The following is a 24,635-nucleotide window of genomic DNA, read 5'->3' on the forward strand; positions in this document are numbered from 1 at the left end:
AGTAATTTTCCTAAGAACACATGTGCCAATCTTCCTTTCCAAACCCTCCTCCTTTCCTCAGAGCCTTCATCTTCTTTACAAGTCAAGGCACACCTCTTCCTCATCCGAAATCTTTTCTATACCTAGCACATTGCCCTATATAATGCAGAATTCTCAAAGGCACCAAACATATGAACATCTCACAGATCTATCCCTCCTGAGGACGAGTCATAGGAAAAGTGTTAAGTCTGGCTTGTTCAAGAAGGCCCAGCTTTTGCCAATTAAGTTAGATGGTGACATTATTCATAAACGGAATGAACCATCTCTGAAGCTCCAAGGTTTTGATGAAAATATGTTTAAAGCACGTATCTAACATAAATGCCCCAGAAATGACTCTACTGCATCCACTTAATTTTAACGGGAAAAATGTAGACGTCAGCTTAAAAATGGGTGAACACTAAGTTTTTCCAAATTATTTTAGGAAATAAGTGAACCAAAAAAAAAATTTTTTTTGACAGTCAATGTTCTAAGAGCAACATTACCCAAGGTATGTTATGTCAAACAAGCTTGTAAAAGGGTCCTGTGGCCAAATATGTTTGAGAAACACCACACGTTCTATATACACGAGCATATTAGAGACCCTGAGAAGTCATTTGGCAAGGACTCTTAAGTTTTCTTTGACTTGGTGTTTTTCACACCTTCAGCCACAGAGCCCTTTTGCACACACTGTCTATTAACATCGCTCTGAACTGGTGGTCTGTGGAGCACATTTTGTGAAATGCTCTCTGGGAATGGCCCCAAAAACCATTGTACCATAGGTCTCTTTGCAGTCCTATTCGTGTCAACCTCGGCCTCACCACTACCGTAGCCTCCCCTCCCGACATGTAACTGTCCAACACCTTCATAAACGATAATCTAGCACAAGATAGATTTCATCGCTAGACTCACTGAGAGGAGGCAAACCACCGTGTGAGCAACTCCCTTCCTTCCAATTCTTCTGTCTGCAGGGTAACATGATAAAAGAATTATCAGAGCCCAGAGAACAGCTTGTATTTATTTCTTAATACATGTGTGCTACACATGGAAGATGCTAATAACATACACATCTCTGTTGGTCTTGGATTTCTGACTCTAGTCTACAGACACGACATTAATTTCTCCTTGAAACACTCACAGTAACACGAATCCATCATGGGCTTTCCTCATCACTCGTGATACAACAGTCATCTTCCCATTGATTTTATAGCCCCAGAGATTAAGGTCAAAGAGCTATTGGAAAATACAATGTGCTAATGACTCACTTCACCACTGTGTTTCCTGAAGAAAAGTGAATAAAATAAACAGACATTTCCTTTTTGAATCCTATCCCAGTGATATAAGCACAGTAAGAAGACACACTAGAAAAAGACTCTAAAATGGATCGGAATGGGTCCCAAATTGATTTTTAAATGCTGAAATATGATGCTCAGGTCCAGACCAAAAGCTTTTTAAGTTCTTACCAAAAATTCTGTGCCTGTTTAAACTAGAAACTGCAGCAGGAGTTCTATGAAAATGCCTGGGACAGTAAAATAACCCCTTCAAATCAGTAACACATCCATTCCCTCTTAGACACTGACTTTTGTAAAACTTGATTCAGAATCACGTTAAGTACCACAGCACTGGGATTAAATCACTAGAGATAGCAGAGCATTGTGATGAATTTCTGGCAGGCTAAAGAATTTTAGACATTTTTAAGTGTTTTGAAGAACTGATTTATCAAGTCTGATGGACTCCAGCTTTAACCTCTACCCACTGATTTTTTACTGTAGCTTTCCAAATATATAGCAAGAACAACGGGTTCTAAATTTCATATTTATAGCCACATTGCTGTCATATACACATTCCCTATTTCTTCCTAGAAAGAAACATGACAATAATCAATGCCCTTTCGAGAGTGGAACTGAAAGCAACTTTAGAGACAACACTAACTGGAAAGAACACTGCAGAGACAGAGAAGTCAGAGAACACACTGAAGGAAGGGAAAAAAGTATTGAAAAGATTTTAAATGAAAACATCAATGAATATTATCTCTTCACTGGCCAGAATTGTGAATATTAGGAAATGGTACTGGCCACATGCTGCTGAGTGAAGGGAAGAGACTCAAAAGAACACAGACTGGATCATTTGAAAGTTCATAAAAATCCAAAACTGAAAGATTCTTGTAAGAGTCAGGCTAGTGATTCCTTCTGGAAAAGAGAGTGCACCGTTCTACACATGGGTTATACACGGATACAAAGTTTATTTAAAAATATAATGAACTACACAGTTTCTAATATAATCACCAGAATAGTGGTTTTTTTTTTTTTCACCAATACTTTGTCAATATGGCTCCATATACAGATGTAAAGTGACCTCACATTAATACCAGCAAATTTCATTTCCTTGCTGAATCAGGATAAGCCATCACGGTGTTACAGATTGATTTTCAAAATGACGCCAATTCTCTACCTCTCCACCTCTCCATGCCTTTTGCTATGTGATTTCACAGCTCTTCCTATGAAGAGGTGGAATGCAATCCCCCTCTTCCCCCTGAATGTGGGCTGGTCTTGTGCCTTCTGACTTTCAGCCACCAGAATACAGTTGAAGAGAGAGTGTGTCAATTCCAAGCCTAGGCCTGAAAAGCTTTGTGTGGAACCCTGCCACCACCATGAGAACAGCCCATGTTAGCTGCCCAGAAGATGAGAGATTGTGGAAGACGGTGGAGTCATCCCAGCCAAGATCATCCTAGACCATCTAGCCCCAGGCACCCGTGATTACAGATGCGTGACGGAGCCTGGCTGAGCTCATCCACACCTGGTGTGAGAAGAGAGGATACCAGAAAAGGAGTGCCTCAGAATCCAAAGGAACTATAGCATAAACTAAAGCACAGAAGCATAAATACAAAACAAAAGCATACAAATAAACACAAAAGCATTTAGAAGCATAAATATTCTGCTTATTAAAGATTTCTGAATAAAACTGAGGGGGTACAATGACTTACTAATAATATGATAAAAAATTTTTTTAACTACACAGCAGAGACATTTACAAGACAATTTGCTATAAAAATAAATGATGAAGTTTGGAGAACTTTATGATTTCTAAACCAAACCAGTAAAGGAGCCTAAGAGCTAAACACAGATTGTGAAAGTACTGGTGAGCGTCTAATATCCTCTCAGCTCTGCCATTCACTGAGCAAGGCTTTACATCCTCACGTGTAACAAGTAGGTGTGGCCACTGTCCGGAATTCAAGGAAATGAGAAAATGTGTTAAAGTACTTTCGGTGGGGGGCGCGTGGGTGGCTCAGTTGGTTAAGTGTCTGCCTTCAACTTAGGTCATGATCCCAGGGTCCTGGGATCAAGCTGCACATCGGGCTCTCTGCTCAGCGGGGAGCCTGCTTCTCCTCTCCCTCTGCCTGCTGCTCTGCCTACTTGTGCTTTCATGCCCTCTCTATCAAATAAATAAATAAAGTCTTAAAAAAAAAAAAAAGGATTTCGATGAGCCTGAGTGGCTCGGTCAGTTGAGTGAGCGTCTGACTCTTGATTTCGGCTCAGGTCACTATCTCAGGGTAGTGAGATCAAGCCCCAAGTCAGGCTTGCTGTTGGGCGTGGAGCCTGCTTGGGACTCTCTCTCTTCTCCGCCCCCCTTGGCCCCTCCACAAGCCCTGTGCTCTCTCTCAAATAAATATTTTCTTAAAAAGTACTTTCATAAACTATAAACGGCTATATAAATGCTGGTAGCACAGGGAGGGGAGCCCAGGCTGCAGAGGTAAATTCTACCACTCTCCAGCCATGTGACCTTCCATCACTTAATTTCTTTGAGCCTCAAGACTCAGTTTCTTTATCAGTTTAAAAAAAAAAAGATAACACTACTTATCTCACAGGGTTGTTTGATTATGACATACCTCAAGCATCCAACACAATGGCTCCCCTAAATAGGCTCTCAATACATGCTAGTAAAATATATAAATGGGCAGATAAAAATATGTAAGTCATAATGACCAGAAAGGAAATGTATTAGAAAAAAGAAAACTATCAAGTTATTCTTATGCAAGTAATACCATAAGGAGAAAAGTCTCACATCGATAAAATCAACAGCAATTAGAAATGAAGCAATGGGGGCATCTGGGTGGCTCAGCTGGTTAAGCATCTGACTGGATTCTGGCTCAGGTCATGATCTCATGGGTGGTGAGATCAAGCCCCACAATGATGAGCTCCCTGCTGAGGTTGGAACCTGCTTGAAGATTCTCTCCCTCCGCTCCCCCACAAATAAATAAATAATCTTTAAAAAAAATACCTGGGGAGAGCTTAAATAGAAATGCACAGGGTCTACGTGAAGAAAAAGATACTATTTCACTGTCCTTTGCGTGTTTTCAAATTCGTAAAGAAAGGAAGTAGGAGAGGAGAGGAGGGGCACAGTGAATGAACTCTCTATTGTTAGTGAGAAGGGAAATGGACATCCTCTCTGAGAGGTCATGTGCACAGGATGAATCAAAGCTTGGTACCAGCAATTTCTCTTATAAATATAACCATGGATTCATTGAAGATTTGTGTTCAAGTATGCCGGTGACAGTATATATAAAAAGAAAAAATAGAAACTAATCTGAAAATAACACTTTAGGGGGATGGTTAAATGAAATATTCTATATCCACCCAATGGGATACTAGGTCAGCATTAAAATAATTTTTACAAGATTTAATAACATCAGAATGTATTATCTATTAAGTGAAAAAACAGTTTCACTTCACACTTATCCATGAAATATAATCTCAAAAACTATATATATTATAGAAAAATGCATTTTTGAAGGAGGTTAAGGTAATTTATATTTTTATACATTTCTTTAGTTTCTAAATTTTAAACAATAGGTATGAATTATTTTATAAATAGCAAAGACAATGTGTTTGTTTTAAAGAATAGGTTTTTAAATGGGAACTTTCTTGAAATTGGTTCATTTCTTAAGCTTTACTATATGCTGCCTTGATGTTTCAATTATACATGAGAACAGTGATCTTCATAAAGGTGGGAATTAAGTCTTATTATATTCTAATATTTCTCAGACTACTCCCACTGAAATCATCATTAAATATCTGTAAAATGAATGAGTTAATAAATGGCAGAAAGTCAATATACTAATGTTGTGGGGGGCTAAATTACAACAGGAAAAAAAATCTTTGAATAACATTTAATTTATATAATTTGAAGCTTTCTCAATGATTTTTAACACACTCAAAGAAAATTTATAATATATATACACATTAAATACCACATTCCAATATTGACACCTTGAATTTTAAAAAGCTCAATCCTGATATGGATAAATGTTAAAGAAATGTAATGTGGTAAGTCCATGCTTTGGCATTCTCTCCTGTTTCAAAAACATATCAATTACAGACAAATTATAAAGAGGATAATAAAAAAAAAAAACCAACAACAACCAAGGCAAATATCCTAGTAAACCTGAAATGGCACGGAAATACATGGCAGTGGATGGAGCCACTGAATTCCTGGGGCTACTACTGTCCAGGAAGAAACATGGGCAGCCAAGAAGTTAGCAAGTGAGGGTAGGAATCTCTAAGTACCTGTGCAGAAATGTTCTTCCTCAGCAACTGAAATCTGGCTCAACTTTTCAACACGTTTAAAAAGGTAAATGAATGAACACATTTAAAAGAAAAGAAACAAGAACAGGTAGCCATGAAAAATTACTAGAAACCTAAGAAGTGGAAAAAAATCTTAAAAGTATAACAGGTGGGATAGAGTCCAGATGGGCAGAATAAAGCAAGAATTAGAAAACTGTAAGATGGAACTGAGGTATTCATTCAAAATGCAGCAAAAAATAAGTAAATCAAAAAATTTTAAAAGAGGATACAAGCACAAAAGACTTGCTCAGAGGCGTGAGCATTAGAGAAGTCCCCCAAACTAGTCAATAGGAGTTTCAGCTGAGAAGCATGGTGGAAAAACAATATCTGAAGAGATAACAGCTGATCATTTTCCAAATCTGAGGAGAGACATGACTGTTTGGATGGACAATACACTCTGTCTACTAAGTAAAATCAAAATACATGCTAATATCGACACAGCATGACAAAATGACAGAAAGTAAAGAATTCAAAGAAGATCCTGAAAGAGAGAGAGATTATCTACAAAGGAGGGAAAGTGTCAAAAAGAAGTGGGAAGGTATCAGTGTAACATGGTCAAACATATTGCTAGAAAACCACCTAGAGCTTACACCTGACCAGTCTCCTTACAGAAGGAGCTCAAAAGAAAAATATTTTCAGACATCTAAAGTATATGCTTTTCAGGGACCCTCATTTAAAGAACTGTGAAAGAATATCATCTTAAAGTACAGACTGGCAAATAAGAATACAGGACACACAATTAAATTTGAATTTCAGATAAACAAGTACTTTGTAGTATATATGTCCCAACGAAATTATTTGCTATTTATCCGAGATTCAAGTTTAACTGGGTGTCCTGTATTTTACCTGAAAAACCTACTTTAAAAAAAAAAAAAAGAATCCAGAAAGTAAGCACAGGACACAAGAAATGATGCCGAATGCAAAACCTGATAAAATAGGTTACATTCATTTAACTACTAACTGTATGGGAAAAAAAACTTTTCAATTTCCATAACTACACCTTTAAAAATAACTGTAAAATGATGACTCTAATTCTAAGTGAACCCAGCATTATGCCACAGGCCACGTTCTTTTCTCCAGGCAGGTAGGTTTTCTTTAAAACCTGAACTTTCTAGTTTTCTCAAAGCACCCAAACACCAGTCTTCTATATGCTCACCATACGGCAGTCACAATTTTTTGTAATGTTTAAGAGGTCCAAAATAGAAGCTATAGTCCAGCCAAGCTCTTCATAACCCAAAAATCCCATGTATGGCTTACTGGTGTGGAGTGAGTTGTGAGTTTCACTTAATAACAGAGATATGCCCCTGAAAAAAAATAACCAGTATCCTTTCTATGTTCCAAACAAAATTCGGTTTCATATGCAATCTGGGGTACCATTTTAAAGGAGCTCCACAGTGAAAGTTTTGTACTGGGTATGATGATGCCCTAATGTATCTGTTTTGTAAATTTATTTTATTAAAGCAGAAAAACTGGTGTAATAAAATGACGCCAAGAGAAAGTTATGTGGACAGCTCTTTCATATTTGCTTTAACGGGCTCATCTGGAGTCAGCTAAAATTTAGCTAGTTGGGAGCATGAACAAAGCAAATTGTGTCCTGCTGATTCCGACTGATTTAATTACACTAAGCCCAAGGTCAGGAAGGATGTCTTATTCATCACTCATCCTTAGTCTGTAGCTCAGGAGAGCCCTGCCAATTAATGTTTGTGGATCACTGAATATTCTTTAATGTTTTCAAGATTATCTATGAAAAAGGAATATACATACACTGGATTCTGAAAGTGTAGATGTCTCTCACTTATACATTTTGGCACTGCCCACAGCACCTTGGCACATGCTTAAAAAATGTACAAAATAATACTAGGTTGATTTTATCCCTATAGCTCATGCAATGGGTGATTTCAATATATCAAAAGAGGTATTTGCCTTGAATAAAAGACTTCACTAAACAGACTGGTCCCCAAGTAATTTCAGAACCAAATGTGTTTTTAAAACTTGGATTTACGCCTAATTTTTAAGAGCTCATTTATCTCATGACAAAGTAATGGGCAAGTGAGAGTACTCAAAATACAGGGAAGAATGGAGCCCTAGAGTCAAGGCGTATGAAAGCAGGAATTCCTATTATCATATTCATGAGGTATTAATCCATTTAATTTCAGCTCTACATCAAACTTTCGCACAATAATCAAATGACAAATGCTGTGCTAGATCCACCAGGAAATATGCTTGTATTGTTTGTTATGATAAATGAAGCAAATTATAACAATTCCATAACGCTAAGGGTAGTGAGGACAGGTTTTAGCAGTCCATGTGTGTATATGTAATAAATCATTCCTTTGAAAAGATAATTGCAGCACCACTAGAGAGGAGAAAAAACCCAACTTGGAGGGCAATTATTTCAAAGCTCCTCAAATTAACTTGTACACAGTTGGTTCTTTGTTGCTGAGCCCACATTACTAAACGTTGTTTCAGGACATTAGTTCGCTTAGGTGAAGGAAATAATGTAATTCTAGTTATTAATCACTTTAATTTTAAATGTGCTTTGTAAACTGAGAAGACATTAAACTCTAAGAACAATGTGGAACGCACAAGTAATTAGTGGTTAATGGGCTCTTTTTGAAAAACTCTAGGATAACAAAATCAAAAGCTTCAACACTCTAGGAAAAAGGAGTGTACGTATGTAATGTGAGAAAGTTCTATTTGATTTTGCTGACCAATAGTGTCACAAAGGGAGTGAAATTAAGCCCTTCTCTCAAAAGTAATTTTAACAGATTATGATGAATGAAATCATATTATTTTATGAGTCAGTCTCCTCTGTAGTGTAATTTAGCGGTGCCTTTTGGAGGCACCATGAAATAGAATTTTCTGTGATACTTCACTCCAGAATCCATGCCAAAAAGTATAATGCTGTTTTGCAAATATCCTCCCGAGACAAACGAAAGCCAGGATTTGGTGTTACTGACCATCAGTGCGAAGAACGAGATGGAACCATTAAGATATGCTCAGTATGAACAAAACTTGCAAAAGGCCACTCCATACCAGCCATACCAGAGGAGGAAAACACAAAATTAAAAATTAACAACGACAATAATCTAGCAATTATTTAAGGGTTTTTCATCCTATTTTGCTAAATGAGATAGCAAGTGCAATAGTTGCAAAGTTTTACTCCCACTTCCACCATGGTATTTTTAAATACTGGTAGAACCTTGAACCAGCTAGAAGGAGAAATATATTGGACAACCATCTTTTCTTATTACACAACACCAAATTACTATTAATTGCTTTGACTCCTATTACTCCTCACAACAGATGGCGTCTATTCTGTCCTAATGAGCTAGTATCTACATCAGTCATACTTCCCAGATACATACAAAATCTGTAAAGGCGGCCATGTGGCACACAGAAACAGTGGTGGTTTGGGTGTTCAAGCCTGGCCGGGCCTCTTATTATTTGTGTGATTTTGGTAAAGTTACTTTCTCTCTCTGTGTCTTGGTTTTAATTGGGATTAATAACGTCCACATTCTACCCCACCCCACCCCATCCCAACCATGAAAACATGTACATTCCTCATCATTTGCAGTTAAGAAAAGATGACCTTCTGGAGAGTGTCTAACATTTAGGCACACAGGTTTACAATGGGGAAGGATAAATAGGGATCCTCCTCTGTCTACAGTCTAAGAAGCAGGCAGATACACCCCATCACAGGGCACACTTCAGGAAACTTCCTATCCAGGGGTTGAAATCTGTGGGACAGACCAAGATGTCATTTCTTTCTTCTCGTCCACAGCCTGTATACCAGGCAACAGAATAACGATAGCATCAGACAACTGCAATGGACCTACACAGTCACCCAACCTCATGCACTGCACAGGACAGAAATTCCCTGTAACACCCTGTGGCTAGCTGTTATTAAGGATCTATTGGGTCACCTCTGTGTGCAGGAGGCTCAGTACTGCCAAAGGCATTTCAGTACAGTGCTGGGGAACGCTATTCCCCACAAAAAGCTCGCTTGTAGTTATAAATATGCTTCCTTTTAACTCCATCCTATTGACTGATTTTTGAAGCAACTCATCAAAGGCTTGTTTTGTAGGTCAGTTAATCAAACATTTAAAGACATATTTGTAAGGCAGCCATTACATTTCTCTTTAATCTGCACTTCTCCAGGGCTTCAAACCCTCAGTTTTCCAGGCCCTTTGCAAGCTTTGTCGACCTTATCAGCCAACAGACAAGGAACACTGAACACCCAAACCACAAATTCAGTCTGACTGGCAGAGGACAAGATTATTTATTTCCAACACCCTGCCTGTTCTGCTTCTACTAACACAACCTAAAAATGAGCTAGAGCTTGTCTTATAGATTTTTTTTTTAAAGATTTTATTTATTTATTCGACAGAGATAGAGACAGCCAGCGAGAGAGGGAACACAAGCAGGGGGAGTGGGAGAGGAAGAAGCAGGCTCATAGCAGAAGAGCCTGATGTGGGGCTCGATCCCAGATCGCCGGGATCACGCCCTGAGCCAAAGGCAGACGCTTAACCGCTGTGCCACCCAGGCGCCCCTGTCTTATAGATTTTTATCCAAATCTGTGAAACAGTCACTTCATTTACACTGTAGAATATACATTCATTCATTTGACATATTCCTTCCTCCATCCATTTAATTCAATCTTCCCTCTGTTTAACAGAATCTTTTAAGGATGTCTTAAATTCTACTGATTCTATTGATTAACCTGTTATTCCCATGTTACTAAGGTTTACAGAGGTTTCTCAAAACTGTCTTGGGTGCCCTCTCCTTGAGCAGTTAAATCTAACTTCCCCAATACTCCTTCCCATGAGGGCTTATATTTAAAGGCAAAACTTTTTTAAACACATGGTACCCCTCTGTGCATCTCAAAAGAGAATTCTTTGTTTGCTAAAGCTCTACAAATCATAAAAGTTAGATGCAATAAGGAACATCTTGAGAAAATTCTCAGGTAATTAAGATAGTCCACTGAAATGAGCCCTTTTAATAGGAATTAATCCATATTTTGTAACATTACCTTAATTACTCTGTCCTATAAACACATACTGGTCAAGGATACAGAGTCCCAAACAACAAGTCAGAAAACATATGCTGTGTTCTTGACATGGATTTTGGTTGACTAAGATTCTGGAAGGCTCTTTCTTTATTCAGTGTGGACATATTTCCAAGTTACTAATAATACCTTTATCCCAGACATGTTAGGGGAAATTAGGAGCATTAATTGGACATTCTGCAAAGTAAGTGACACAAAATTTGTTATCATGTATGGGTACTAACCCAGGCATTAGTAAACCTGAGTTCTTTTTAATTTTTTTAAAGATTTTATTTTTATTTATTTGACAGAGAGAGAGACAGCCAGCGAGAGAGGGAACACAAGCAGGGGGAATGGGAGAGGAAGAGGCAGGCTCCCAGCAGAGCAGGGAGCCCGATGCGGGGCTCGATCCCAGGATCACGCCCTGAGCCGAAGGCAGACGCTTAATGACTGAGCCACCCAGGCGCCCCAGTAAACCTGAGTTCTAACCTTCGCTCTACCCTCAGGGAAGTCACTTAGCCAGTCTGGGCTTGAATGCCCCCATTTATAAGGTACAGACACTGGGTTAAATGATCTCTGAGGACCCCCCTGCTTGTTTGATTCTGCTACATGTTTCAAAATACCCTGAGCAAAAGTACTCAGGACATTTCACATTTAGCTACACAGCTTTAACCATTGCCTAGAAAACGTGTATTCACCCTGATATTCAAGACCTCAATACTTCGAGGTGGCTAGCAATATTCTGATGAGGGGGGGAAAAAAGGAACACTCCTACCCAATTATGAGTCAGCAAGGAAATAGTACTGTTAGGTACACGTGTGTACTCACCTGCACACACACAAACATGCATCTGCCTACGCAGGGATAGGCAGTGACTAGCATGGAGACCACAGGGGGCTCCATAACGTAATCTAATCTCCTGTGGATTTCATCGCAAATTAACATAAGGGGGGAAAAGTTCCATGAAGTTTAAATGTTACTAATTCTAGTAACCATACACTAGAACTCTTTATTTCCTTACAGCTAAACTGAGTGAACAGGAGGTAGTCACTGCTATGACCTTCACACACTGAGCTAATGAGCAAAACATGGTCAAACAACTCAAATTCCTAAAAAGCCAAAACAATGGGGTCTACACCAATGAATTCAGTTAATCTTACCTTGACAGAAGGTGTTGTTAACCCGCTTATAACCTTGTAGACATTCCATCATTTGGTTATATCCGTGATAAGCTGTAAGAAGAAATAATTCTTTGTTACATGCTTAAATTCTTACAGTCCTAAACTACCAACATGATAACCTAAGCTACTGAAGTCATCAGTGGTCTGTCTTATTCATTTCTAAGATACCCAACTCAATATCTAGCAGTTTCTTTCACATTATCCCTGTTTTTCAGTATACTTCCTATTCTGCAATAGATATAGTTCCGAGTAGTTTGTCAGCAAATCTTGATTATGTTAATCCAAAGAATCATAAGACTATTTTATATTTTCTTATAATTAGTGATTATTTATATTACCAACAAATTACCAACAAAACCCTATTCACTGATTCTGACACTCTTAAGTGAGACCCAAGGGACTTCTTGGCATAATGGATACAGCATAAGTTCAGGGACCAAGGAGACCTAGGCTCAAATCGTGGCTCTGCCTATCAATAGCTCTGCGACCTTGGGAGACAAGCTTTCTGGGTTTCACATGGTGATTCTACACAATGGGAGTATTCACATCTACTGAGCAGGTCAGGGCTGTTGTGGATTTTAGACATAATTTATGCAAAATGCCTACCAACATGCCTGACAAAACCACTCATGAGATGACAGATGTCATTATTTCCTGCCATAAGGTATTCTTTAAGAAAATCATAAGCAATAGAAAATAGGCAATAATCAAAACAGGATGGATGGTTAGACCACTAAAAAGACAGGAACAAGGAGTAAGAGGGACAATTCAAAATGAAAACAAATTTTCTTTTGGAAAATAAAATTATTTTGTCCCTAACACATGCTCTTTATTCTCCACTAATGGAATGTTCCTCTCTCCTCCTTCACTTCCTTTCTTTGCTATACGTCCTATCTCTTCAGATCCTTCTGAATTCTGGGAAAAGTTTATAGTGAGGAGTCTTGGAATAATAAGGAGGGAGAAATTGACCTGTGAGGAGTCACCCCATTCAAGCTCCTTGGCCCCATAACTAGTCTTCCATAGAATGTAGACCCTCTGGAGCAGGGTGCCTACAGAGATTTTGGGATCCCTGTGTGTGACTTTTCAAAGCCAAAGGGGGAATATCTTGTTCAAAAGTTTCAACAATCATCTACTTCAGGCAGAGAGCCAGACCAGATGACCTCTTTAGGTCTTCCTCAACTTAGGATTCAATGTTAATTTTCTTCTAAAAACTTTTAAAGGGCAAGTGACTTGTTCATGTTAAGTACCTTTTTAATAGATTACAGAGTATTTAATGAAATCATTTGCAGATTTAAAATTAAGTTTTCTCAGTAAAAACTGGTCAACAGTAAAAGGTCTTTCTGTATGTGGCTAAACAAAAACTTCAAACATTAAATAAAAGCCACTTGAAAACTGAAGTTTGAACTACTTAAAGTGAAAATTAAAAAAAAAAAAAAAAGGCATGGAACACAAAACCATAGCACTTAAAGCCAAGGAAAGTCTGCTGTCTTCCAAAATGAATATGATTTAGAGAGTAGTACCAACCAAGGAAAGGAAAGTTTCTAAATGACACAGGAAGAATGTGACCCTGAGTGTGTTTCTTGGGAGTGAGTCACTTAGGACAGCACAAACAGAGTAAATGTCAAGATGTTAATAGTTTACTTCAGTCATAATCCACATTGCCCTTCCTGAAATGAAATCAATCGCTTTAATTTTATAAATTACATGAGCCATATGAATTTATTTTCATCAGTGTTTAGTCAGAAGTGATAGCAACTTTGTACTTTCACATTCTCCTTAAATTATTACTAGCACTAAAATATAGAACGAACAAAATCATTTAAGGCAGTGAATTTATTTATGCTCAGAAAACACAATTCTAAATAAAAACAACAGAAGGTCAGGAGTAGAGGTTAGGGATTAAAAAATGACAACAAGAATCTAGGATTCTCTTTACCCCTAACTTCTGTCCCTTTCGCAACTTTGGGATTGAGAAAATGGAGGAAAGGGAAGCAGTTAAGGAAAAAACACAGAGAGAAGGAGGGATAAGAAAAAGACATAAGATAAGGGAAAAGATGGAACAAGTATTAGAGAACATGAACTTGGCCCCAGAATAAAGTTGGAAGAACTGGACTTCTTCTGCAGTCCTTAGACCTAGAGGCGGGAAACATACCACCCTTTCCACAATATTCCTACAGACAAACTTGCACAGTGTATGAGGATAGGACGTTTAAAAAAAAAAAAAGCAAAGCATTTTCAACTTTTTAAATATAGACTCTTGTTTCATGATCCATAAGACAATAGCAAATGACCAAGCTGGGGGTCAAACTCAGGTCTACCTAGCTCCAAACTCCATGCTCTTTACATCATATCAAATCTCTCCTGGATATCCCTTTGGTCAGGTTCCCAGAATAATTTTAGGCACATGGATCATTCAGTGAGGAGGGACTATCACACTCAACCCACTTACTGGAAATCCACATTACCAATCATTATTGAATCAGCATAAAAAGTCCACAGGGGACACTCTCAGTAATGACGGTCTTCATTTATGTGACTCTTTCCCTAAATGAAGAATTCACTAGTTACAGGAAACTTGAGTGGGTGTTTTCACAAATTAGCCCTCTAAAATAAAAAAAAAAAAATAGAAGCAGTATCAACAAAATAAATGAAATTTTAGGCATGATGTGTTTTAATAAGCAGTTCTCAATTGCCTTCTTAGTAACTTTTGGGTTACATGTTAGAAAACGTAAGTTTCAGAGATGAGGAGGTCCAAATGATAGGCAATGAGACAATTATTGACGAAAAAATTACTATGATAGCAGAACAATAGTACATAAAACAAAGCTATGGAGCAGTGATTTCAAGATGGCAGATTCTAGATTAAACAGAGGTGTGAAAGACAATTGAGAATAACAAATCATAGGTGCTTCAGAAGAATAAATAAAAATTATCTAATTGAAGCAAATGAGAAATTCCTTGCAACACAAAGTGTAAAAACCTACTATACAAATCTTCAGTTATATAAGCAAAGGAAGATGACTGAGGAAAATATCACTTGCTTTCTTGGGAAAATGTGATATGTAAGTATTAAAAAAAAAAGTTACCTCTGGTTTCCTAAAAAATCTCTATTAGGAATCAGCCAGAGTTAATGTTACATTCAAAAACTAAAAATATTAACTATAATTGGGGAAATAGTAACAGAGAGTCACAAATCTGGATTTACTCAAATCATTAGGTTCTAAAAACCAGAATTTATAGACTAACCGGAACATATGGGTATCAATATAGATTAAAGTCACTGAGAACTGTGATGGTATCAAAAAGTGGTGACTGGGGCACCTGGGTGGCTCAGTCAGTTAAGAGTCCGAATCTTGGTTTCAGCAGAGGTCATGATCTCAGGGTCCTGGGATCCAGCCCCATGCTCAGTAGGGAGTCTGCTTCTCTCTCTCTCTCTCCCGCTCTCCCTCTGCCTGTGCCCCTCCCCCCACATGTGTGGGCAAGTGCATACACACACTCTCTCTCTCCCTCAAACAAATAAACCTTTAAAAAAAATAAAGAATAAAAATGGTGACTAAGAAGAGAAGGGAAAAATACTGTATCCTAGTGACTGTAGATTTATCTTTTAGAGATCAGCAACGAATCATTTCTCCATTTTAGCCTTTTTTTTTTTTTCAGTGAAATCTGAAAACTTACAGTATAACAAACCTCTATTGTGGCTATTAATAAAAATTTCATTCAAGGAATTTAACCTAAGAAATAACAGCTTCACTAACTTTTTATCAGTTTCTGAAACATTTACAATTTTTTTTAAGACCTCTTATCTTCTCTTCACCTCAAGGAAAAAAGAGCCTACTTTAGCGTACTGCCCTCTTAAAAACGCTTTTTAAAAATAAGTAATCCAACTGGAGAAGGCAGCTGAGAACTGCTTGTTAAAACACGGAATCGACAGGAAATCTTTCTGAGACCTGCAGCAAGGTTTCTGGAAATGCAAATTTTACCACTATGTTCTAGAATTCAGTCAGCATTCTTTGAAAGTTTAATGCTATCTCACCATTACAAGTGTCATGGTAAGGAAACAGATATGCCACATTAACATGCGAAGGAATGATGAAACGTCACTTACATGGCTTCTTGGGGCATTTCTGGCATTTATTAAAGCCCCAGGAGGTACCCACAGTTCCACAGCAGTCCTCCTGCTTTGAAAGGCCTGGGAGCGCCTTGCCACACTGCAGCGATGAGATGGGAAAAATGAAGGTTAACTGAGTGCAAGATGACCAGCCCTAGAGCATGCTGTGTTTCCCAGTCACATTATAAAACAGTTCCCTTGTTATTGACACAATTAGAGAGGGGGGAAAAACCCTCAAACTTTGAAACAAAACGCCAGAACAGAATCAATAGGACGCTAATGAACAGGCATATTTCTAAGAGCTTCTTGGCATTTTTAGAGTCTTAAGAAAATCTGTCACTGCTCAGGGCACTTCATAAAACATACGTTTCCAATGCCCCCTTCCCCCCCGCTTTCTTTTCCTTAAGAAGAATCTCAACTCAAAAGTTCAACACAAACTTTTAAAATTTAGTGTAACTGTCTGCTGGCAGCTCTGTTGTGGGTCAAGAGGGAACACAGCTATAAGGGTGTGGTGCAGGTGTGTCAACCTTGAGAATGTGGCACAGGTCCCATCTACAAAAGGCTTTGGTCTTCCTATAACCACCAAAGCCTTGACAGGAACAGGACAAGAGAGGATAGTACAACAAATGATCACTGGCTGTGCCAGATCAGCTTTGGCAGAGACGAAAGCTCCAGACAGCCAAGGGGGGTCAGCCGAGTTAGGAAGGTGCTGGCAGGTTTAAGCAAAGGCTAGCTGGCAGAAGAGCGGGGCTTACAGCTGTCAAATATAAAGACCCATCTCCTCTCCTGGTAAATCACAGGAGGTCTCGAGAGGCTGGCAGGCAGGGGCCTGACATCAGGCCAACCCAATGGGGTCAGAAAAGGCCTAGCCAAAGAGATCCTACTCTGTGTACCCATCCCAAGGCCACTTGCGCAAGAAAGACCACAAGGCTCTCCATCGATACTCTGTAGGCTAAGCCCAGACCCCATAGCTGAGCTGTCACTCTGCCTTCCTCTGCCTCAACCTCTAAAAAGTCCTCCAAACAGTTTCCAGTGTCATCTTTCCAAAGACCAATCTGATGACATTATTCTATTGATCAAAAACCTGCAGTGACTCCCTAGGATGATCTCCGAGTTCCTCCCTACTCTGCCTCAGAGTATGTGACTTTCCCTCTGCCCCCCTCCACCTCTCTACATCTAGTCTTCAGGCACGCTAAAAGACTGTTTATTTTCTGAACGAGTATCTTTCCAAGAGCTGTCTCTTTCCTCTAGTATACCCTACACCCTTCCCTTTCCCTTTGCCTGGAGAAACTTTACCCTGTGAACTCCAGCTCTAAAGAGCTGTCACGAGGAAGCCTCCTGTCTCCTCAGCTTCAGTGAGCTCCTCCTTCCTCTTCACCCCACAGCACACTACACAGCTCCACTGCCTCCGCTATGCTTTTTAATTAAATGCAGATGTATCTTATGTATCTTTATATCCCAATACACAGCGCACATGCTCAAATAAATTCTGAACGAAGGAAGGAGCAAACAATCCAAGGAACTAAGAAACAACCTAGCTGCGGTCCATCCAGACAAGGAGTGGCTCTGTGAAAACCAGGAAAAGGTAGCAAACGCACCCAGGCTAGTGAGCGCAACATGGTGGCAGAGTCTGGGCAGGAGGTGACCCTTAGAAGGGCAGGGGACACCAGGCACCTGGTAGGCCACCAGATCCAGACAGGCAACATTCTGACGGAGGCTCTGAGTGACTACAGGTTTGAAATTGTAAAACAAAGCCAGGGAAGGCCCGGCACAGTTAATGAAGGTCTATCCTAGTTCTGAAATCCTTAGGTTTTTGCAGTTTTTAGTGATTTCGACAAGATGTTGTGTGCTCTCGAAGACAGTAAATGATGGGGGCTGAGGGGGGAAGGGCAGGGAGACGGGGAGGAAAGGGAACATACCAACAAATGAGAACCTGGCAGAAGAAAAGCATACAGTGGCTGGATTCAGGTTGTTCCCAGACTCCTTGGGCTCAGTCACAGAAGGCTTACGTCTGAAATATGAAGCAGGAAGAAGGAGGAGGGAACTGTGCTACAGGCCCAAGACGGGAAACCAGTGATGATGCTGAGAACACAGATGTCCATCTCCACAGTGGCATTCTACTGCCGGGGTGCCTCCTGATTATTTCCGGTTTTATCAGGATACCAGGGTACCTCAGATGTCGATCACTCTTGTACCAGACTCTTCAGGTTCTTCTCTTCATCAGGCAAAACTTTCAACACTTGCTGACTTTATATGCTCAAAATTTTAGTAGCAGTTAAAATCCAATTTTCACCTCAGATTCCTAGAATGTTTTATTTGGTAGGGTAAAAATGAATCATCTCTCTCTACCAGGCCTCAGAAAAGGTACAAAGTTTTCATTACAGGATTCGGGCTGCTTTATCCCATGGCTTTGTTTTTGCAGGTCCAAGGCCAAGAGCAGCACAAACCATCCAAATCGATTAAATAAATGACGGTGTAGGTGGTACCATGAAACTGTGTGTTCTTCTCAAAATTGAGCCTGCACAAGATAATAATAGGCTGCAAGGGATGAAGTCAGGCTTATAACAAGGCACAGAGTCTCACACATGCCCCCTGAGGTAGTTAATTATGAAGAGGCTTCCATGTGAGCCAGAAAAGGCCTGAGAGATCTTTGTGGCCACAGGCAGGGCTCTCCCACAAGAGACTACACCTACTACCATGAGGTCTTACTTGGATGTAGGATGTAGGCAGAGGGAAAAGAAGGTGGAAGAAGATCTTCTCTCTTCCACACTAAAGGTCACATTAGACAGAATCACGAAGAATAGGAGGAGTTAGCATTCAGAACGCCCTTCTCTCCGAGTAGTGGATTCTGCTTCTTCATGAGACACCATCACAAGGACACAAGACTGGCTCGGCCTAACTGCATCTTTATGCCCAGATTGAGGTGATTTTTGACAAGTTAAAAACACAAATGGAATTTCTATGTGACTCATTCACCACATCTTCAGAGAAAGCCTATCTCTCATTTCAAGGCATCTCTTTTGTATAAGCAATCCAGAAGAAATGTGCTCAAAAATTTACAACCAATATTGAGTTCTCTCAAGCCAGAAAGAAAAATCTACCCTGTCAAATGAGCATTGTGCTGGAGCGCCTCAAAAAGCTCACCCACCCTCAGGCTGCACACCGGGGACACTGTCACTCCACACGTCCATGCTAGGGTTCGGCAAACGCATGACCCACCTAGAGCGGCAAGCAGAACAGTGTTGGTTCTGATAACCAGGTCCTGTGAGTGTCAAGCGAAGAAAGGAGAAGAGACTGAGTGTGACCAAGATGGCAGAGTTCAGAAATGTTAAACAAGCTGGTTGCGTGAAGCCAGGTGCATGATGAAGGCATGAGCAGGACTAAAGGCCACAATCACAGGAAGAGAGGATTTAGGTCATCCAGCAGGAAACCTTTTCAATAGTGAATGCTCCTCAGCGATGGAAGATGCTGACATCTTCACTGGGAGCGGAAGCTGGAGGACCACCTGGCAGGAATGTTCAGGCTACAAAGAAGGTGACTTCTATGGTTTCTGCCAGGTCTGGGGTTCTGTGTTCAATACCTACTGATAGGTCACATTACTTTTAGAAAACGCAAATTACTAGACACCAGAGCCAACCTGAAAAACTTCTGTTGCTCTCACGCCTGCGTTCAGGACTGTGTCTGGAGAGATGCACTCCTAACCATCTTTTTTAAAGTCTTCCTTCCTTCCTCACATCAATCTCTCCAGAGATGCTCACCCCAGGCTCAGCTTCCTCCTACAGGACTTATGTAAACTAGACAGAGAAGAGAAAAACAAATAGAGCTACTCCCAGCCCCAATTCACCAGTGCACTGGCCATGATTCTTAGAAAACCGAGTGCAAGAAAATAATTCAGCGACCTTTCCTCCCTCCCTGTGTCAGCACTATGCCTCAGAAGGTAAAGCTATTCAAGAATTGTTCCAATTGCTCCACGAATAGCTGTGTTTTACCTTTTACAACACAAAATTATCACACACGATGGCGCAAAAACCTTTAATTTTTATACAGTAGTTATTAAGAATACACAGACTGTGGGATAATGTACTTTTCTAAATCTTGACCTAGTTGAGAAAACTTCAGACTTCAACCTCAGTTTTGAGGTCCTACTATGGCACTTTCCTGATACTCAAAGTTAAGCTGTGATTGCAGTTGTTTTTAGATCTCCCTGTAAATACATGAGCAGGAATGATATCTCACAACTTACCATTTGGCAACCAAGGCCCATCATCTTTGTCAATTAAAAACTCACTGGAGATACTTCAGACATGAATAGTGATTTGAGGAGGTTGTGATAAGTCTTGGGGCATGGCTTCATAAGATTTAATTTTCATGCCTTAAAATTACTAGTACCTACAGTATCCTCATTCTAAGAGTGTTTGCTGTGTTGTGCCAGGTTCTGGGGAAGGAAGATCCAGTAGTGAGTAAAAGAAGAGGGTGCTGGATCGAAATTAGCAAACCTGGCTCTAAATCTCCACTCTCTCTCATGGGCAGTGAGATGTTAACCAGACTATCTGGGCTCTCTGTTCTAGTAATGGGACAATGGGACAATAGTCCCAACAGCAAAGGATTGTGGTGAGATTAAATAAGGTGTGCCTGAGAAGGGCTGCCCTCTCCCTTCAGTCCCTGTGCAGGGACTGGAAAAAAGTGACCCTTAAGATGTGTTCTGCATCAGGACACAGCATTCAGTAAACAGAGCATGGGCTGGACCCCCGCCTACCCTCTCAGCTGGTGTTCTGTGTTGAGCACAACCTATAAAATGTTCAAGTGCTGGCCATCTGTTAGCTTCCTAGCATACATTTTTTAAAACGGTTCAGATATTTCACTAGTAAAAGGGCCACTCGACGGAGATGGCCGCCATGTCAAGGACCTACTATTTCGTTTTCCTATTTAAGACATTTAAAAATGACAATATCAAAATACTTTTAGGAATTATCCTTATCACACATACAGAACTCGTTTTACTTTGTGATCAGGAACCATTCTACAATGAAGCATAAAATACTGAGTTTAAATAAAGAACTTCTTCCCAAAGAGAATAAGGCACTGGAGCCAAAGAAACAAATACAACTTAAATTGTTAAAGTGATACAGATTTTTTAAATGCACTAAAGTAAAACATGGAAGAACAGAGAAGGCTGACTCACTGCAACTCTTGCGAGAGTATGCAGGACTGTGTTTAGGCAAGAGCTGAAACAAGGCAGTGACTCAACCGCTGGACTGGAGAGACAGATTCCAAAGAGATGGAGCAGCTCTAGCTAAGCCCAAGATTGACCACCAACTGGGAGAGGACCCGGGGCAGGTGGGTGGGAGGGGAAGGGCAGAGGAAGGCAGGCCAAAGACAGAGGAATGGAGAGAGTGGGTGGGGAAAGTCAGAGAATGAGGTAGAGCTAAGCCATGGAGAATTTCCCAAATTTGGGGTTCAGTTTGTGGTCAGGTACCAAAATTAATCAGGAGATAGCTCCTTTTCCCAGAGCAAGAAGTTTTGGGTTGTTTCCAGTGAAATATTTGGCATCTTTGAAGTAATGGTAAATATAGAAATATTGATAAAGAGGAGGAGAAAGAGGAGGAAAAAATGGTTTTTATGTAAGTATAGTTTTCTACATCTGATACTTCCCCTCAAGAGTAAAAAAGAATTATCAGCATAGAATGTATCATTCATGGGGAGGTGAGGGGAGAAAGAAAGACATTTAAGGTCAACATGAACAGCTATCAGAGGACCCAAAAAATCAAAATTGGATAATTATTAAGAGCCCATTAGCAATACTTCTCCTCAAGGAAAGAGCACAAGGGAAGTTTTATTTTTTTTAAAGATTTTATTTATTTATTTGAGAGAGAGCGAGAAGAGCAGGGTGAGGGGCAGAGGGAGAAGCTGACTCCCCGCCGAGCAGGGAGCCGATGTGGGGCTCGATCCTGGGACTCCAGGATCATGACCTGAGCCAAAGGCAGACGCTCAACCAATTGAGCCACCTAGGTGCCCCACAAGGGAGTTTTTAAGTTCAGCACAAAACGAGCCCTTTCCCCCAACAAATGCTATGCCCCACAAAGCACACACCCAGGCATCTCCGTGTCCATTAGAACTGGTGCTCTCTGAAGGTGCAACTGACCTTTCCACATAGTCACAGTCCCTGTGGACCAAATGAGAAGTAGCGTAAAGATGGCCCGTAACAGAGTAAATAGTAAGAGCATAGCATTTGAGATTGGACCAACACGGGCTGGTGTTGGTTGACTTGACCAATTACCACATATATTATTACCATGGGCAAAACTCTCAACCTCTCACCGCCTATATCTTCCTCTATAAAACATAACTAAAAATGCCCATTTTCACAGAACTCTCAAGAGGACAGAGACAATACATATGAGACAGTTAGACGGCCAGCATGCAGTAGGCTCTCAATGTTAGATCCCTTTCTCCAGGCCCCTCACCTAGAAACCAGGTTTGATTTAACAAAGGACTAAGTAACCTAACAATTATTCAGTATACAATGTCCCGGATTCAATTTATCAAGAAAAAAGATGTAAAAATAATTCAGATATGGAGATATGAAAAGAAAAAGAAGATATTACAATTTTGCGAAAAATGTTCAAGTTTTCACAAAAGTGCTCTGGCTAATGAAAAATGCTCAGGGGCGCCTGGGTGGCACAGCGGTTAAGCGTTTGCCTTCAGCTCAGGGCGTGATCCCGGCGTTATGGGATCGAGCCCCACATCAGGCTCCTCCGCTATGAGCCTGCTTCTTCCTCTCCCACTCCCCCTGCTTGTGTTCCCTCTCTCGCTGGCTGTCTCTATCTCTGTCGAATAAATAAAATAAAATCTTTAAAAAAGAAAAGAAAAGAAAAGAAAAATGCTCAGAGAATAAATGTTGTGGAAGACTTCTAATTGTATGGATTTCATTTTCATTCTCCTCAAGAAATACAACATGATATCACTGAATTACCATAATTCAACCAGTTAATATCAATGTTCAAGCAGCAAATTTCACTTTGGGGACATCCAGATCCTTTTGGTCATCCACCATGTCTTGGGTCAAAAGACCAAGTCCATGAAGCCAAAAGAGAGGAGCCCACTCTGCACCTCTTGCCCACAAGCACCCATGGCTTAGTCATAAAACACTGCAGAATGTAGAACTCCCTAAAACAGGTCCTAGAAAATATATCCATCCTTCTAGGTTCAGCTAGTGTTATAGACTGAATGTGTGCCTCATCCCCCAAATCCCTATGTTGAAGCCTTGAGCTCTAATGTGATGGCATAGGGAGGTGGGGCATTTGGGAAGTAATTAGGTTTATTTTTTTTTCCATATTCACATAACTTTTATTACAGTATATTGTTATAATTGTTCTATTATTATTGTTAACCTCTTACTATGCCTAATTTATTATTTTTTTCAAATTGTTATTTAAATTCTAGTTAGTTAACGTATAGTGTAATATTGGTTTCAGGAGTAGAATTTAGTGACTCATTACCTACATATAACATCCAGTGCTCATTATAACAAGTGCCCTCCTTAATATCCATCATCCATTGAGACCATCCCCAGCCCACCTCCCCTCTAGCAATCCTCATATGTTCTCTATAGGGGAAGTAATTAGGTTTAGATGAAGTCAGGAGAGTGGAGCTGCCATGATGGGATTAGTGTCCTTATAAGGAGGAGAATAAAGACCAGAGCACAAATTCCCTTTCTCTCTACCACGTGAGCACATCAAGAAGGTGGGTGTCTGGACACTAGGAAAAGAGCCCCACCAGGAACTGAATCTGTGAGCACCTCGATCTCAGACTTCCAGTCTCCCCAACTGTAAGAAAGAAAGTTTTGGTTGTTTAAGCTACCCAGACTATGGTATTTTGTTATGGCCGCCTGAGCCAATTTGTACAGATAGCAATGGTTTCTTGTGACTACTCCACATCCAAAAGAGATGGCCTAAGAGCCAGGACAGAATAGTACAAAGAACACTGGAGTAGGAACCACAAACCCTCAGTTCTAGTTCTCACCAACCGCAAAACTGATACAAGACGTGAAGCAAACTAATTCACTTCTCTGCACTTAAGCTTCCCCAACAATAAATTTTAAGTATAGACTAACTGCTAATACTCGGATGATTTTATAAAGGTTCCAGTGCAGAGGAAGAGAATAACCAGGGAGCTATGATTGGAATGGTTTGCCATGTCAGGGAAATCCTACGAAGGTCAGTGTTCCTTAAATGTCCCCTGCCTGCCAGACTGACACAGGACATTCCATGACGCCGCACGTTTTCCAGTCCTAACATCACACCCGGGCGTATATCAGTGTGATCAGTGATAATCAGGATGGATTTCCTCTTCTTGACCCTACCTCATGCTTACTCCTTTCCTGCTAGCCAGTACTCACAAAAAAAGGCACCTCAGTCTTCCTGAACATAGACTCGGCTCTTAAATGGCTATTTTCTAGATTATAGTAATTATAATGAATTGCATGATGATTATCAAGAGGCCAAGTATTAGAAATTATTCAAGATAGTCATGGAGATGCAGACTTTGCATATCTTGAGCTGTGACCCATTATAAAGTCACATGATGCTTGATCAACCCACACTGCATGGGTGTCCCGTACATTATTTCACCTGTGCAGTTGAGATGTTCATCTCCACCCAGGG

At 40.1% G+C, this 24,635-nt stretch overlaps 1 protein-coding gene across 7 annotated transcripts in view; it reads right to left on the reverse strand.

Moving 5' to 3' along the window:
- LTBP1 (latent transforming growth factor beta binding protein 1) overlaps nt 1–24,635 on the reverse strand; it is a 403,697-nt gene that overhangs the window by 155,639 nt on the left and 223,423 nt on the right. For all 7 annotated transcript variants that reach the window (XM_045809100.2, XM_045809101.2, XM_045809099.2 and 4 more), the window contains 2 exons: nt 15,970–16,072; nt 11,844–11,915 (listed from right to left, as the gene is read on the reverse strand). In XM_045809100.2, coding sequence (XP_045665056.2) covers nt 11,844–11,915; nt 15,970–16,072 — 175 coding nt within the window. The remainder of the gene's footprint in view (nt 1–11,843; nt 11,916–15,969; nt 16,073–24,635) is intronic.

This window comes from Ursus americanus, chromosome 7, assembly GCF_024610735.1.
Source record: "Ursus americanus isolate L20-20 chromosome 7, mUrsAme1.1.p, whole genome shotgun sequence".
NCBI classification, from domain to species: Eukaryota; Metazoa; Chordata; class Mammalia; order Carnivora; family Ursidae; genus Ursus; species Ursus americanus.